Genomic DNA, 17,182 nt, shown 5'->3' on the forward strand with positions numbered 1-17,182 from the left:
CCCAGATCTGTTTGTGCAGTCTTGCAGATTCCTATGGTCATTGTCATGCCAAATAACCATATGAGTTGGCTACACAGCATTAACAAATCTTGGGCCAAGCTCACTCCACACATCTCAAATCTTTCCATTGCACCCAATGACTTAAAATGTGGAGATGGAATCTCATAGAGGATACTGTATGTGTTTAGCACTGCCCACAGGGACTGACCTAACCAGCCAGCAAGAGGGACCAGGAATCCATGTGAAGCCTGCATCCATCACACAGAAAGGCCTGAAGTAGCCGTTTTCTCATGAGTGTGTGTCGATTTCATATTTCACTGTGGTGGTATCTCAATACAGAATGTTAAAGGGCAGCTCTATAGCCCAGACAATGTCATAACATGATCTTGCAACACTGGACTTTGACCTTTCTATGACTTTACTGACCTGTACATACATAAGGGTGAGCCACTGTGCTGATCACGGTCAAGAATCAGAATATATTCAATGACTTATAAAGGGAAAAAACTGCAGTATAAAAGTTTACACAAAATAAGCCAATAAGCTAAAAAATAAACACATGCGAGAGTCTCTTCCCTCTAGGTAGGGGTGAGAAGTAGTAGCACTAGAAGCATCCGTCTTGCAGACCCTCTTTTTGCTGCTTCATGGAGAGAAACACAGATCATGTGCATTTCAGATGAGGGATCTTTCCTCAGTGGTGTATAGTACTTAGTAAGTATTTATATTTTTTACAAATTTTACTTCGCTACATTCCTAAAGCAAATAATGTACTTTTTACTCAATAGATTTTCCCTGACACCAAAAGTACTAGTTATATTTTATCAAGACAACATCCCTTGTCATCCCTACTGCCTCTGAGCTGTCGGGACTCACCAAACACAAATGCTTTATTTGTAAATTATGTCTGGGTGTTGGAGTGTGCCCCTGGCTATCCATAAATAAATAAAAACAAGAAGATTGGGCCGTCTGGCTCACTTAATGTAAGGAATTTGAAACTTTTTTTTTTTTAGCAATTACCTTTACTTTTGATACTTAAGTATATTTAAAACCAAATACTTTTACTGAAGTAGTATTGGTTGACTTTACTTGAGCCATTTTCTGTTATGGCATCTTTATTTTTACTGGAGTATGACAATTTAATTTTTCCACCACTGGTATTATTTTGGTTGTGAAGCAGATGGCAGTCAAATAACTAAACTCAGCAAAAGAAGAAAACGTCCCTTTTTCAGGACTCTGTCTTTCAAAGATAATTTGTAAAAATCCAAATAACTACACAGATATTCATTATAAAGGGTTTAACCTCTTTGATCTCTAGGGGCGCTATTTCATTTTTGGATAAAAAACGTTCCCGTTTTAAGCGCGATATTTTGTCACGAAAAGATGCTCGACTATGCATATTCTTGACAGGTTTTGAAAGAAAACACTCTGAAGTTTCAGAATCTGCAAAGATATTGTCTGTAAGTGCCCCAGAACTCATTCTACAGGCGAAACCAAGATGATGCGTCAACCAGGAAATGAGCAGAATTTCTGAAGCTCTGTTTTCCATTGTCTCCTTATATGGCTGTGATTGCGCAAGGAATGAGCCTACACTTTCTGTCGTTCCCCCAAGGTGTTAGCAGCATTGTGACGTATTTGTAGGCATATCATTGGAAGATTGACCATAAGAGACTACATTTTCCAAGTGTCCGCCTGGTGTCCTGCGTGGAATTCGGTGCGCAATTGCCAGCTGCTTGTACTTTTCCATTTGATTGAGGGGAGAAACCATGCTTCCAAGAACGATATATCAATGAAGAGATATGTGAAAAACACCTTGAGGATTGATTCTAAACAACGTTTGCCATGTTTTCAGTCGATATTATGGAGTTAATTTGGAAAAAAGTTCGCGTTTTGAGGACTGAATTTTCGTTTTTTTTTGGTAGCCAAATGTGATGTATAAAACGGAGCTATTTCTAATACACAAAGAATCTTTTTGGAAAAACTGAGCATCTGCTATCTAACTGAGAGTATCCTAATTGAAAACATCAGAAGTTCTTCAAAGGTAAATGATTTTATTTGAAGGCTTTTATGTTTTTGTTGAAATGTTGCGTGCTGGATGCTAACGCTAATGCTAACGCTAAATGCTACGCTAGCTAGCTACTTTTACACAAATTATTGTTTTCCTATGGTTGAGAAGCATATTTTGACAATCTGAGATGACAGTGTTGTTTACAAAAGGCTAAGCTTGAGAGATGGCATATTTATTTCATTTCATTTGCGATTTTCATGAATAGTTAACGTTGCGTTATGGTAATGAGCTTGAGCCTGTATTCCTGATACCGGATCCGGGATGGGGAGATCAGAGAGGTTAAACACTGTTTCCCATGCTTGTTCAATGAACCATAAACAATTAATGAACATGCACCTGTGGAACAGTCGTTAAGACACTAACATCTTACAGACGGTAGGCAATTAAGGTCACAGTTATGAAAACTTAGGACACTAAGAGGCCTTTCTACTGACTCTGAAAAACACAGAAAGAAAGATGCCCAAGGTCCCTGCTCATCTGCATGAACGTGCCTTGGGTATGCTGCAAGGAGGCATGAGGACTGCAGATGTGGCCAGGGCAATAAATTGCAATGTCCGTACTGTGAGACACAATGTCTGTACAACTGCCAGAGTTACACCAGGAACGCACAATTCCTAAGTCAGTGCTCAGACTGTCCGCAATAGGCTGAGAGAGGCTGGACTGAGGGCTTGTAGGCCTGTTGTAATGTAGGTCCTCACCAGACATCACCGGCAACAATGTCGCCAATGGGCACAAACCCACCGTCGCTGGACTGGCAAAAAAAAATGCTCTTCACTGACGATTTGCGATTTTGTTTCACCAGGGGTTTCACTGTTTGTTACAGTGTTGATATTTACATCCTCCTCCCTCATGTGGTACCCTTCCTGCAGGCTCATCCTGACATGACCCTCCAGCATGACAGTGCCACCAGCCATACTGCTCGTTCTGTGCGTGATTTCCTGCAAGACAGGAATGTCAGTGTTCTGCCATGGCCAGAGAAGAGCCTGGATCTCAATCTCATTGAGCATCTGGGACCTGTTGGATCGGAGGGTGAGGGCTAGGGCCATTCCCCCCCCAGAAATGTCTGTGAACTTGCAGGTGCCTTGGCGGAAGAGTGGGGTAACATCTCACAGCAATAACTGGCAAATCTGGTGCAGTCATTGAGGAGGAGATGCACTGCAGTACTTAATGCAGCTGGTGGCCACACCCGGTACTGACTGTTACTTTGATTTTGACCCCCACTTTGTTCAGGGACACATTATTCCATTCCTGTTCTCAGTTGTTGAATCTTATGTTCATTAAATATTTACACATGTTAAGTTTGCTGAAAATAAACGCAGTTGACAGTGTGAGGACGTTTCTTTTTTTGCTGAGTTTGTTTATTTTCTTGTGAATAATTGTAGTATAAGCCGCACACTTTCAATATGTATGCATATATTCCCATAATTGTATTGCGTTCCACGATCTACAACTAATCCTATTTTAATGAGTTGTCTTTGAAAAGTACTACTGGACATCAGAGTGACTTGTCTGATTATTTCAGAGTATTCATTTAATCCCTAAAACATTCCTTTTCTAAGGCATCATACTACATAGAAAGACTACCTTTGTCATACCCAACTGCATTCATGTTAGCAAAGGGCTAACCTGGTCGTAGATGTCATACGTTTTCAGTGCTTGTGTGGCTATCTCAGGATATTCAGCCTTGATTTTAATGGAGAAGATTGGCAGAGATGAAGTTCTTAAACATACTTTTAAGGCCACCGTCATTTGCAACCTCAAGGAGTTGATCTTCTTCCTGCACGGACATTTCAACTGAGACATTCACAAATGGGTCGCGGATCCATTCCTTCCCACTTTATGGGTCTTTGGCGGTTGGGAAGTAACACTCTAAGCTAGGTGATCACGCACCAGCTGGGAGAAAGACGGCCCAGTCTCAGTCTCTCCCAAAATCCCTGTCAAATATGCCCTTGTCCACAGTTCCAGTTTGGATTTCAATGCAGCCACTTTATCTGCCAACTTAATTAAAGACAGTTGTCATTCTCCCCTGAAGTGACAGATTGAGTTCGTTGAGCTGGTTCAATACGTCGCACAGGAAAGCGAGTTTTGCGAGCCATTCCTCCTCATTGAAATGTGCTGCCAGTGGTGACTTTTTCTGAAAGAAATCTCTGCAGCAGCTCTCGTAACTCAAACACTGTGGCAAGCGATCTCCACGTAATACGCACAGGGGGCTTGGAGCGTGCGAGTCACTTGTCGCAATGAAGCCATATTTTAGGTAGGACTAATCATATTTTCTATTGAAAAAGTTTTTGTTTTTTTTGAAGTCTTGGGCTCTGCTGTCTCTGCATTATCGACATCGTTGTTGGGCCTTATCTCCCTTACCCCTTCCCGAAGAAGCGATGTTTGTTTGTTTTTATTCATGTCAGCTAGTACAAAGTTGGTCGGGCAACCCAGTTTGAAAAACCCAGTTTGAAAAAGCTAGCCTTTGCTTTCCTAACTGCCCGTGTATATTGGTTCCTAACTTCCCTAAAAAGTTGCATATCGTGGGGGCTATTCGATGCTAATGCAGAACGCCACAGGATGTTTTTGTGCTGGTCAAGGGCAGTCAGGTCTGGAGTGAACCAAGGGCTATTTCTGTTCCTGGTTCTACTTTTTTTTTAATGGAGCATGCTTATTTAAGATTGTGAGGAAAGCACTTTTAAAGAATAACCAGGCATCCTCTACTGACGGAATGAGGTCAATATCCTTCCAGGATACCCGGGCCAAGTCGATTAGAAAGGCCTGCTCGCTGATGTGTTTTAGAGAGCGTTTGACAGTGATGAGGGGTGGTCGTTTGACTGCAGACCCATTACGGATGCAGGCACTGACGCAGTGATCGCTGAGATCCTGGTTGAAGACAGCAGAGCAATTTGGAGGGCAGGTTGGTTAGGATGATATCTATGAATGTGCCCGTGTTTACAGATTTGGGGTTGTACCTGGTAGGTTCGTTGATCATTTGTGTGAGATTGAGGGTATCAAGCTTAGATTGTAGGATGGCCGTGGTGTTAAGCATGTCCCCGTTTAGGTCACCTAACAGCACGAGCTCTGAAGATAGACGGGGGGGCAGTCACGTCACATATGGTGTCCAGGGCACAGCTGGGGTAAGAAGGTGGTCTATAGCAAGCGGCAACAGTGAGAGACTTGTTTCTGGAAAGGTGGATTTGTTTAAAAGTAGAAGCTCAAATTGTTTGGGCACAGACCTGGATGGTAAGACAGAACTCTGCAGGCTAACTCTGCCCCCTTTGGCAGTTCTATCTTGTCGGAAAATGTTATAGTTATGGATGGAAATTTCAGGGTTTTCCGTGGTCTTCCTAAGCCAGGATTCAAACACAGATAGGACATCTTCGTTGGCATAGTGTGCTAAAGCAGTGAATAAAAAAAAACTTAGGGAGGAGGCTTCTAATGTTAACATGCATGAAACGAAGGCTTTTATGGTTACAGAAGTCAACAAATGAGAGTGCCTGGGGAATGGGAGTGGAGCTAGGCACTGCAGGGCCTGGATTAACCTCTACATCACCAGAGGAACAGAAGAGTAGGATAGGGGTACGCTAAAGACTAAGAACTGGTTGTCTAGTATGTTCGGAACAGAGAGTAAAAGGAGCAGGTTTCTGGGCACGGTAGAATAGATTCAAGGCATAATGTACAGACAAAGGTATGGTAGGATGTGAATACAGTGGCGGTAAACCTATGCATTGAGTGACGATAAGAGAGATAATGTCTTGAGAAACATCATTTAAACCAGGTGAGGTAACCGCATGTGTGGGAGGTGGAACTAAAGTGTTAGCTAAGGAATATTGAGCAGGGCTAGAGGCTCTACAGTGAAATAAGGCACTAACCAAAACAGCAATGGACAAGGCATATTGACATTAGGGAGAGGAATGCGTAGCCGAGTGATCATAGGGGTCCAGTGAGTAGCTAGGAGGGCTGGAGACACGGCCATTCAGACAGCTAGCGGGCCGAGGCTAGCAAGCTAGCAGAAGGGCCTTAGAGGGAAGAAATCTGTTGTAGCCCCCTCGTGCGGTTAATACGGCAGACCAGTGTAGTAAAAGGGTCCAGGCCAATTGGCAAAATAGGTATATTGATGGGCCTCTTCAGTTAACAGTCCGATATGCTCTAGATAACTAGCGGGCCACAGCTAACAGGCTAGCAGATGGGCATTCAGGGGACATCGCGATGGAGGAGCCTGTTGAAAAAAAAAACCTTGGGCAGATTACGTCGGTAGTCCAGTCGTGATGGATTGGTGGGGCTCCCTATCGGCAGTAAAAGGGGTCCAGGCCAATTGGCAAAATAGGTATTGTAGCCAGAGGAGTGGCTGATGGACCTCTTCAGCTAGCCGGGAGATGGGCCTAGCATAGGCTAGCTCCAGGTTAACTGGTGCTTGCTTCATGACAGAGACATTAGCCAGGAGTGGCCACTTGGATAGCAGATAGCTATCTGCGAGGATCCAGGTGTAAAGGTTCAGAGCTTGCGGTAGGAATCCGGAGATATGGAGAAAAATAAGTCCGATATGCTCTGGTTTGAATTGCGCTGTGCAGACTGGCAAGAGCTGTCCGGGCTAAATGTTAACTGATGACCGCTAGCAGTGGCTAGCTGACTACTAGCTAGTAGCTAGTTAGCTGGCTAGCTACTGTTGGGGGTTCCGGTTCTAAAGTAAAGAAAATAGTAGATCCATACCACATTGGGTGAGGCGGATTGCAGGAGAGTATGTTGAAGTTGAGGTTAAGAAAAATATATGCAAAGAAAAAATATAAAAAGATATATATACACGGGACAAGACGAAGACAAAGGTTTTATACACGTCAGCAACGGCTGTGGCTGAAATAGCTGAGTCCACTTATTTGAATGGATGTCCACATACTTTTGTATATATAGTGTAGGTGTTCCTCCAGGTGGGAGAGGGAAGTGTAATAGAGATTGCGTCATCTGTGGAGGCTGTATGCAAATTGGAATGGGTCCAGGGTGGTTGGGATGATGGTGTTTATGTGAGCCATTACCAGCCTTTCATGGCTACAGATTTGACTGTTATGAGGTGAGTCATTTAGAGAGTTATCTTGGCGTTCTTGGGCACATAGCCTATGTGATTAGCCTCTGATTGAAACATGTAGGTATTACAGACTGGGTCGGGGAAAGGTTGAAAATGACAGTGTAGACACTTGCCAACTGGTCAGCACATGTTCTCAAATCAAAGCATGATTTTCCCTCAGCAGTCTGCATATTTCAATTAGATATGAGGCTTTAAAACGGAACTCAACACAAAACATCGGTAAAGCTGCATCCACATTTACACGTTGGAATGCAATTTCGGGAATTAAATGTCCAGAAATGTTCATCCAGAATTAGAGTAGCAAAAAATACGAATAGGTTATCATGACAGGGTAGCAGACGCACTGTTTGAATAGCCTACTTAAATATTGGAAATATTGGCTATAAACGATTAGGCGAATATACTAATAACATACCCTAGACTACCATATTTAAAGGGACGGGTAAAGTTATAACAAAAAGCGGGAATGTGAGGTGGACTCTGATCTGTTAAGCAGAGGGTCAAGTCTTTCAAAACAGTGAGCCCCAAAACAAGCACTATCCTCCGATTCGAAGCAATCTAATGAAACACATTTTCATAAAAGCCCCTTATCTCGCACCTTGACAATTCAGTAAACCCTCTTCATTATACAATATATCGAGCGTTCCATTGAATAGCCTTCAGTCGCCTATGAATAAAGTTAACTGCGGAAAACATACTGCGACATCTTTCACACCCCTTTTCAGGATCAATATATCGATGCAAAACTCTCCACGATGGATGCATCGCTTCCCAAGTGCGCAGTGACTTGAAAACAGGAAGAAAGGGCTCTTTACCTGTTGGTCCCTCTATGCCTTCGGCGTAGATTTGAACAGCCAGGATCAGTAGAAATGCACAGTTGTTCATTGTGCTGTTTTAGTCCAGTTTGGAATAGATGCAGAAATAATTTCAGTGACTCCGCGAGGACCGATGTGCAAACTGTTTTCTCCAACCTATCGATTCCCTAATTCTTTCTGAAACGTAGTTGCGAGACAGCAGCAGTAGTGCAAGACGTGCTAACTGACGTCAGGATAAACAGTACAGCACATTTTCACTCTTCCGCCAAGCACACGTTCTGTCTCGATATGTGTGTGATTTAAAATATGCGACGGACGCCTCCAAGTGGCACCATCTTGCAACTATTCTGGCGTCTAAAGGTTTTTCTGAGGTAAGACAACTCGCTACATGTCTCTCACTCTCCGTGTGTGTGTGTGTGCCTCACCAAGCATTCACATACATCCACCTAGTCTCTTGCAACAGCCTAGTCTCCATCAAAACTGATTGGTTCTGGGTGCTGAGGTTATCCACCTGACGATCTCCCAAAATATGTCACACCAGATCCACCCTGACCAGTGGCTCAAAGTAGCCTCAACAATGGATTCACTGGTGGCTTTATGATCAAAGGTGAGATGAGCATATCTGCAACAATGGACATAGTCTGTCAGTCTATCTGCAGAATGGGAAACAGATTGATTATCCTAACAGCTTCACAGGTTGAGTGGATAAGGCAAATCTTTTTAGCACACGACAAAAGACCAGGTACCTTTTGAGCCATGAATAGGAGTACTTGTGCGGAGCCGAACACTTTGGCTGGCTGCTATGTCATAACTGAGGGAGTAGAAAGGACATAGATATCCAAATGTTAATCCATCTAACAATGTAAATGTATAGCTCAGTCTCTATGACATTGTACTGTGTAGGCTATGGGTATGTGTGACTTGTTCAGAGGTGAATATCTCTACTTCATAAAGGATGCACACAGATAAAAAATAAACCTTATGGAACAGCGGGGACTGTGAAGAGAGACAGGCACAGATAGACGCACAGACACACACGTACACATGGATGTTTGTTGTTGTAGTTACATGGAATTAGAGGGCACACAATGTGTTGTGTAACGTAACGTTTTTATTTGAATATAACTGCCTTTATTTTGCTGGACCCCAGGAAGAGACGAGAAAATACAAATTAGAGACTTTAACAGATCAGCTAATGGGGATCCATAATAAATACAAAAATACAAATACATTAGTTTATGGGAGAATCTCAATTGCATACTCCTCAAGTCCTCTCTCCTTGCCTCCTTCTCAAAATCCATTGGAGGAGAAGGTCAGAGGGGAGGGACTTTCTCTTCTAATATGTTTTGAGAGAGGACGCGAGAAGTATGCAATTGAGATTCTTCCAATGTGTTGTTCTGAAGAAGAAGATCCTGCATGTTACTGACCTGTTAAAGTCTCTAATTGAAGTATTTTCTCTTGTCTGGTCTGTTTTCTGATTGAAAATCATTGTTACATGTTCCATCAGGCATTTTAGTACTTAGCTAATCCTGCTATACAGGTTAAGGACACTTAAATTAGGACGCTTGGTCTGTCACTCTTACTGGTCATTCACCTGACATCCATTTTCAAACATGTCATTGATTCAACACAAAGCCATGGACACTGATCATTTTGTGAGTTTAATGTACCATTAAGTCAGCCATGATGGCATGTTTAGATTAGTTCAATTGCCAGCCGACTTGTTTGCTGCCATGTGATTGCATACAGCAACATGCATTAATTAAGATATTGCAATGTGATTTACTTATTCCATGATTTATTTCATGAATTGCCAGATACTGTCACATATAAATGGTGTCCTCACATATTTATGGGCACACCAATGGGCACACCACATAATTTCAAAGTGGTAATATTTGGTAGAGAAGTTGATCAATGAGATTTCAACCTTTATTCACAAAAGACAGTAAACAGTTATTTAATTTCAGTACTATCGAGTTTATAAACTGTACTCGACTAATAATCAACTACATTTAAATATTGGAATGAGGTTGAGAACACATTGTGAACTGATTTGACCAAAACGCATCATGAATTCAACAGGGATTATTGCCAATCCATGAAGTATGTTGATTATATGTTTAGAAGTAGTTGCCATTTTGTGATGTAAGCTTTTTTACATTAAATAAGGATAAGAGCAAAGAATAGGAAAACAAACTATATCAACCAGGACCTGCACACTCTTGAAAAGTACCCTGATACAGTATGTACACTGAACAAAAATATAAACACAACATGCAACATTTTTTTTTTTTTACTGAGTTACAGTTCATATAAGGATATCTGTCAATTGAAATAAATGCATTAGGCCCTTATCTATGGATATCACATGACTGGGATATGCAACTATTGGTCGAAGATACCTTAAAAAATAAGTAGTGATCGGGATCAGAAAACCAGTCAGTGGACTCATCAGACAGATTTCCACCGGTCTAATGCTCATGTTTCTTGGCCCAAGCAAGTCTCTTCTTATTGGTGTCCTTTAGTAGTGGTTTCTTTGCAGCAATTCGACCAAGAAGGCCTGATTCCTGCAGTCCCCTCTGAACAGTTGATGTTGAGATGTGTCTGTTACTTGAACTGTGAAGCATTTATTTGGGCAGCAATTTCTGAGGCTGGTAACTAATGAACTTATCCTCTGCAGCAGAGGTAACTCTGGGTCTCCTGTGGCAGTCTTCGTGAGAGCCAGTTTTTATCATAGAGCTTGATGGCTTGATGGTTTTGGACTGTCTTTGCTTAATTGACTTGTTCCTGCCATAATATTTTACCTTTAAGTCAGTTAAGAACAAATTCTTATTTTCAATGACAGCCTAGGAACAGTGGGTTTAACTGCCTGTTCAGGGGCAGAATGACAGATTTGTATCTTGTCAGCTCGGGGATTTGAACTTGCAACCTTTCGGTTACTAGTCCAACACTCTAACCACTGGGCTACCCTGCCACCCCAATATGGACTTGGTCTCTTACCGAATAGGGTTATCTTCTGTATACAACCGCTACCTTGTCACTACACAACTGATTGGCTCAAACGCATTAAGAAGGAAAGAAATTCCGCAAATTAACTTTTAACAAGTCACACCTGTTAATTGAAATACATTCCAGGTGACTACCTCGAAGGATTTCGCTACACCCGCAATAACATCTGCTAAACGTGTATGTAACCCAAAAAAATCATTTGATTTTGAGAGAATGCCAAGAGTGTGCAAAGCTGTCATCAAGGCAAATGGTGGCTTTTGTCTGGTACTGTAAATAAAATATTAAATCAATGTCACAGAACTCACTTTGGGCACACACACCATCCCACAAGTCCAGAGATCGGCAGACAGAGCTATGTTGCTCTCTGTCACTGCTTGAAGGAGATTGCAAGTATTGTGTGACCTGTATAGTCAACGGCTCGCCAGGTAGCTTTGGCTGGTGATGATCTGGAGGCGATGCTGCTGGAACCCTGTAGGCCACCCGAGCCGAGGAGAAGGTTCCCTCAGACTCCACAGCAGTAGAGGGAGGATGGGGAAGGACATCTAGTGTGGGCTCAGTCTCCATAGCAGGCAACTCCTGAGGAACGAGGACATGATGTCTCAGTCGCAGCCGTGCCCGACAATGGTGCCGGGGCTGGAGAGGCAACTTCTTGCTGCTGTCCTCCATATGACTGTCCCATGTTCTCCACTGCAACCTGTTGAAGAGGGCTCCCCTGACAAGAGGAAGCCCGGATCTGGTCTTCTGTTGCATAATGCGAAGACTGTATATTCTGCTCAATAGGGGCAAATCAGGCTTCCTGTTCTCCATATGGCGTATGCCGCAATGTCCATGGCGCTGCAACTCCCTGTTACTCCAACGTAGACAAATAATCCACACACTGGGTTGTTGGGATGCAGCATCACCTGATACTGAGTAGTATCCCACAGGTGGAGGAGTCCCCGCTGTGTATTTTCATCAGTTTTTTAAATCCGATGTGGAATAAAGTTCCATGTAGTCATTGCTCTATGTAGTACTGTCACGTCTACTCCCCTCCGGCATTCAACGTTGCAGGTATACTAACCACCGATCTTGGTATCCATCATTGCGCACACAGTGATTATTGTCAGTCATTATTGTTTCTGTGTCTATGTGAAGATGTCACTACTATGTTGTCTCGGTCTATGTTTGTTGGTTTGTTAAAGGTACCACCTGCTTCTCAACTCTCAGCGTCTTCGTTACAGAATACTGACTCAAACAATGGACGCAGCAGGAAAACAGAATATCTCCATGACGGTCGACGAGCAGGGATACCTTCATTGTCAAAACCACGACCAGCTGGCACAACTGGAGACGCCTATGGAAGAGGTTCTTCACAGTGTGCAACATCTCGAACATACCCGGGAGGCGTTGCCGTCAACTAGCGGAGGATACTCTACAACCAGTCGACCCAGCGAGCCAGCACTACAGTCCATTTAGGAACCCGCTCAGGCCAGCGATGCCCGTTTGTCTCTCCAGGATAAATATGATGGGCACCCCATCTAAATGCCATGGCTTCCTACTTCGGTGCTCCCTCTACTTTGCACACCAGATGGGCACCCCGCCACCCGAGAGGTCCAAGGTTGCCACGGTTATTTCTCTGCTGACTGGGCAGGCGTTGGAACGGGCCACTGCCGTCTGGGAGAGGAGGAGCTAGATTCATGAGGGGTTCATGGCTCTGTTGAAATGTATCTTCGATCATCCACCGGAGGGCAGAGAGGGGGTGAGAGCCTACTCCAATTATGGCAAAGAGACCAGACGGCTGCCGAGGACACGCTCACCTTCCGGACAGTAGCAGCATCCAGCGGATGGAATGAGCCGGCGCTTCTTGCGCTATTCAGCAGATGTCTGAGCGAGGTTGTCAAGATGGAACTGGCCTGTCGAGACGACAACCTCTCCTTAGACGCATTCATTGCGATGGCCTCCGTCTGGATAACCTACTTCGGGAGCATCAGTATTCTCATTGCTTCTCTCCCTGCCTCAGTGAACACCCTGGATCAGAGCCTGAACCCATGAAGGTAGGGGCCACCAAGCGGTGGCGCGACGCAGACGGAGACAGCTGGGACTCTTTATTGTAGTCAAGGAGGGCTCCAGCGGTGTCCGATACTTCCCAACCCTGGATCCACGAGAGTAGAGGTCACGTGATCTTCCACCTCCTGGGGAAGGAGTGAGTATTCCCTTTTCATCACTTTTTGCTGAACTCTTTTTGTTGTCCACCACAATAGTTGACTGTCCCTCATGTACTGTGTCTACAGCGTTAATGGATTCCCGTGCCGCAAGGAACTTTATTAACCAGACCCTTGCCTCCTCTCTGAACATCATCTCATAGCGCTCCACTCTCCTTTCCCAGTTCAAGCCCTCAATAGTCAGGCCACTAGGATCCAGAACCATCAGACACATCACCCAACCACTCACCCTCTCCGTGGAGTCCATTTATCAGGAGAACATCCCCTTCTTCATCACCAGTGTACTAGTTCACAAGATCATCTTCCGCCTTCCTTGGCCATAACCCCACCATCTCATGGTCGAGGATGAGAATTACAGACTGGTCATCCAAATGCCGGAGGACCTGCTTCCCCATCCCCTGTGGTTCCACGTTGTTTGAGAGTCCTGTGGTTGCCCTTCAGCCCAACATCCCGGAGGTATTTTCCAAGACCCGTGCCATCCTTCTTCCTCCTCATCGCCCCTGGGACTGTGCCATCGACCTGCTTGCAGGTTCTGTGCCCCCGCGCAGACACATCTCCCCTCTATCGGTGGCTGAAACCCAAGCCATGGAGGAGTATATCCAAGAGGCACTCCAACAAGGTTTCATTCGCACATTCACTTCTACTGCGTTGGCTGGTTTCTTCTTTGTGGCCAAGAAGATTGGAGGGTTACGTCCATGTATTGATTACAGAGGACTCAATGAAATCACCACTAAGCACCGTTACCCTCTCCCGTTGTGCCGGCAGCCATCGAACAGCTTCGCGGGCCTGGTTCTTTATCAAACTGTACCTGCGGAGTGCATACAATCTCATCCGCATCTGTGAGGGGGATGAATGGAAGATGGCTTTTAGCACGATGTCTGGTCACTACGAGTACTTAGTGATGCCATTTTGGCTTAACCAATTCTCGGTCAGTGTTCCAGGCATTTGTCAACGAGGTGTTCAGGGACATGCTCAGACACCAGGTAATCATGTACATCGATGACATCCTGGTCTACTCGGCTACCCTGGAAGATCACATAGCTCACGTTCGAGCAGTCCTGGAACACCTCCTGGGTACCCACCAGTTCGCCAAGGCTGTGAGGTACCAGTTTCATCAGAAGTCGATCTCCTTCGTAGGCTACCAAATCAGCCTGCAGGGAGTGAGGATGGACGACAAGAAGGTAGATGCGGTCTGGTCATAGCCAGCCCCAACCACCATAAATGGGTTACAATGGTTTTTGGGGTTAGCCAACTTCTACCGCCGTTTCATTAGGAACTTCAGCTCCTTCTCCGCTCCTATCTCTCCTCAAGGTTGGCCCCCGTAGGAGGCCTTCCGTCTACTCAATGGACGTTTCACCTCCACCCTATTGCTCAAACACCCTGATCCCATGATATCCTTTGTGGTGGAGGTGGATACTTCAGAGGTGAGCGTGGGGACAGTTCTGTCTCAACAACAAGGTAATCCACATAAATTGTATCCGCTACTCTAAGAAACTGTCACCTGCAGAGAGGAATTACGACATTGGTGATCGAGAGCTCCAGGCAGTGAAGTTGGCATTAGAGGAGTTGTGACACTGGCTGGAGGGTGTCAAGGACCCATTCGCCATCCTCACTGACCATCGGAACCTGGGGTACATACGAGGAGGCTGAATCTGTGCCAAGCAAGGTGGGCCCTTTTCTTCACAAGATTTGACTTCAAGCTAGCCTACCGCCCAGGTCAAAAAAACACCAAGGCCGCTGCCCTGTCCTGTCTCTACGATTCTGAAGAGGGTCCTGTCCAGACTGCACCTATAACCCCATACTCTCAAGTCATTACCCCTGTTGTCTGGGACGTAGATGTGGACATCCGCCAGGTTCTGGAGAGGGAGCCCGCACCCACTAACTGTCCTCCTGAGCGCATCAACGTTCCCACGGGGACAAGGGATTGGCTGCTGACCTGGGCACACACAGCTGTCGTCTCTGGACATCCAGGTATTTCTCACACTACCCAATCCATCTCTGAGAAGTACTGGTGGCCCACCTTGGCGCAGGATGCCACTCGCTATGTCAACTCCTGTGCCCAAACCAAATCCCTCCCATAATGCTCCAGCAAGGAAACTCCTTCCCGTGCCTCAGCGTCCCTGGTCTCATCTATCCATTGACTTTGTTACGGATCTCCCCTCTGACAGTTTCACCACCATTTTGGTGGTTGAGGATAGAGTTTACATATCCTGTCGTTTTTATCCTTCTCGCTGGTCTCCCTACTGGTCTCCAGATCACTGAGTCACTATTCCAGCAGGTCTCCCGGCATTATGGCCTTCCGGAGGACATCGTCTCCGACCGTGGCCCCCAATTCACATCACAGGTATGGAGAGTCTTTATGGAGACGCTCGGGGTCATGGTCAGCCTCACTTCCGGGTATAAGCCTAAGTCGAACAGGCAGATGGAGAGCATGAACCAGGAGCTGGGGAGGTTCCTGAGGAGTCATTCTGAAACTAACTGCACCTCTTCAAATCAAATCAAATTTATTTGTCACATACACATGGTTACCAGATGTTAATGCGAGTGTAGCGAAATGCTTGTGCTTCTAGTTCTGACAATGCAGTAATAACCAACGAGTAATCTAACTAACAATTCCAAAACTACTACCTTATACACACAAGTGTAAAGGGATAAAGAATATGTACATAAAGATATATGAATGAGTGATGGTACAGAGCGGCATAGGCAAGATGCAGTAGATGGTATCGAGTACAGTATATACATATGAGATGAGTATGTAAACAAAGTGGCTTAGTTTAATGTGGCTAGTGATACATGTATTACATAAAGATGCAGTAGATGATATAGAGTACAGTATATACGTATACATATGAGATGAATAATGTAGGGTATGTAAACATTATATTAAGTAGCATTGTTTAAAGTGGCTAGTGATATATTTTACATCAATTCCCATCAATGCCCATTATTAAAGTGGCTGGAGTTGAGTCAGTGTGTTGGCAGCAGCCACTCAATGTTAGTGGTGGCTGTTTAACAGTCTGATGGTTGAGATAGAAGCTGTTTTTCAGTCTCTCGGTCCCAGCTTTGATGCACCTGTACTGACCTCGCCTTCTGGATGATAGCGGGGTGGACAGGCAGTGGCTCGGGTGGTTGTTGTCCTTGATGATCTTTATGGCCTTCCTGTGACATCGGGTGGTGTAGGTGTCCTGGAGGGCAGGTAGTTTGCCCCCGGTGATGCGTTGTGCAGACCTCACTACCCTCTGGAGAGCCTTACGGTTGTGGCCGGAGCAGTTGTCGTACCAGGCGGTGATACAGCCCGACAGGATGCTCTCGATTGTGCATCTGTAGAAGTTTGTGAGTGCTTTTGATAACAACACCTTTGTTAAGTGTTGCAGTCATTTCAGTTGGTGTTGTAGCAGACGTGTTGAGTCATCCGCATACATAGACACACTGACTTTACTAAAAGCCAGAGGCATGTCATTATTAAAAAAATTAAAAAGTAAGGGGCCTATGCAGCTGACCTGGGGAATTCCTGATTCTACCTGGATTATGTTGGAGAGGCTGCCATTAAAGAACACCCTCTGTGTTTTGTTAGACAGGTAAATATTTATCCACAATCTAGCAGAGGTTGTAAAGCCATAACACATACTGTACATTACTGTTAAGTTCAGAGTCACTTAGAAATGTCCTTGTTTTTGGAAAAAAAAAGCACATTTTTGTTAATGTTGGAAATGACTATTGTAGCTGGAAACGGCTGGGTTTTTAATGGAATATCTACATAGGCATACAGAGACCCATTATCAGCAACCATCACTCCTGTGTTCCAATGGCATGTTGTGTTAGCTAATCCAAGTTGATAATTTTGTAAATAACATCTGGTGCATGAAATGTAATATTAAGGAAGTCTCAAGGTTTTGCTCGCCTGCGGTAAAGTATTTCATGATAAGCTATATTCCCCTTGGTTGAGAGCTTCAAGTTCCTTGGCGTCCACATCACCAACAAACTGACATGGTCCAAGCACACCAAGACAGTTGTGGAGAGGGAA

At 44.6% G+C, this 17,182-nt stretch overlaps 1 protein-coding gene across 2 annotated transcripts in view; it reads right to left on the reverse strand.

Moving 5' to 3' along the window:
- Nucleotides 1-8,215, reverse strand: part of LOC139367656 (receptor-type tyrosine-protein phosphatase U-like) — a 343,935-nt gene extending 335,720 nt beyond the window's left edge. The window contains exon 1 of one of the 2 annotated variants that reach the window (XM_071105929.1): nucleotides 7,943-8,215. In XM_071105929.1, the coding sequence (XP_070962030.1) occupies nucleotides 7,943-8,012 (70 nt within the window). In that variant the 5' untranslated portion in view covers nucleotides 8,013-8,215. The remainder of the gene's footprint in view (nucleotides 1-7,942) is intronic. The other variant, XM_071105938.1, reaches the window with a different exon arrangement.
- Between the last annotated feature and the right edge of the window lie 8,967 nt (nucleotides 8,216-17,182).

This window comes from Oncorhynchus clarkii, chromosome 2 (assembly GCF_045791955.1).
Source record: "Oncorhynchus clarkii lewisi isolate Uvic-CL-2024 chromosome 2, UVic_Ocla_1.0, whole genome shotgun sequence".
NCBI classification, from domain to species: Eukaryota; Metazoa; Chordata; class Actinopteri; order Salmoniformes; family Salmonidae; genus Oncorhynchus; species Oncorhynchus clarkii.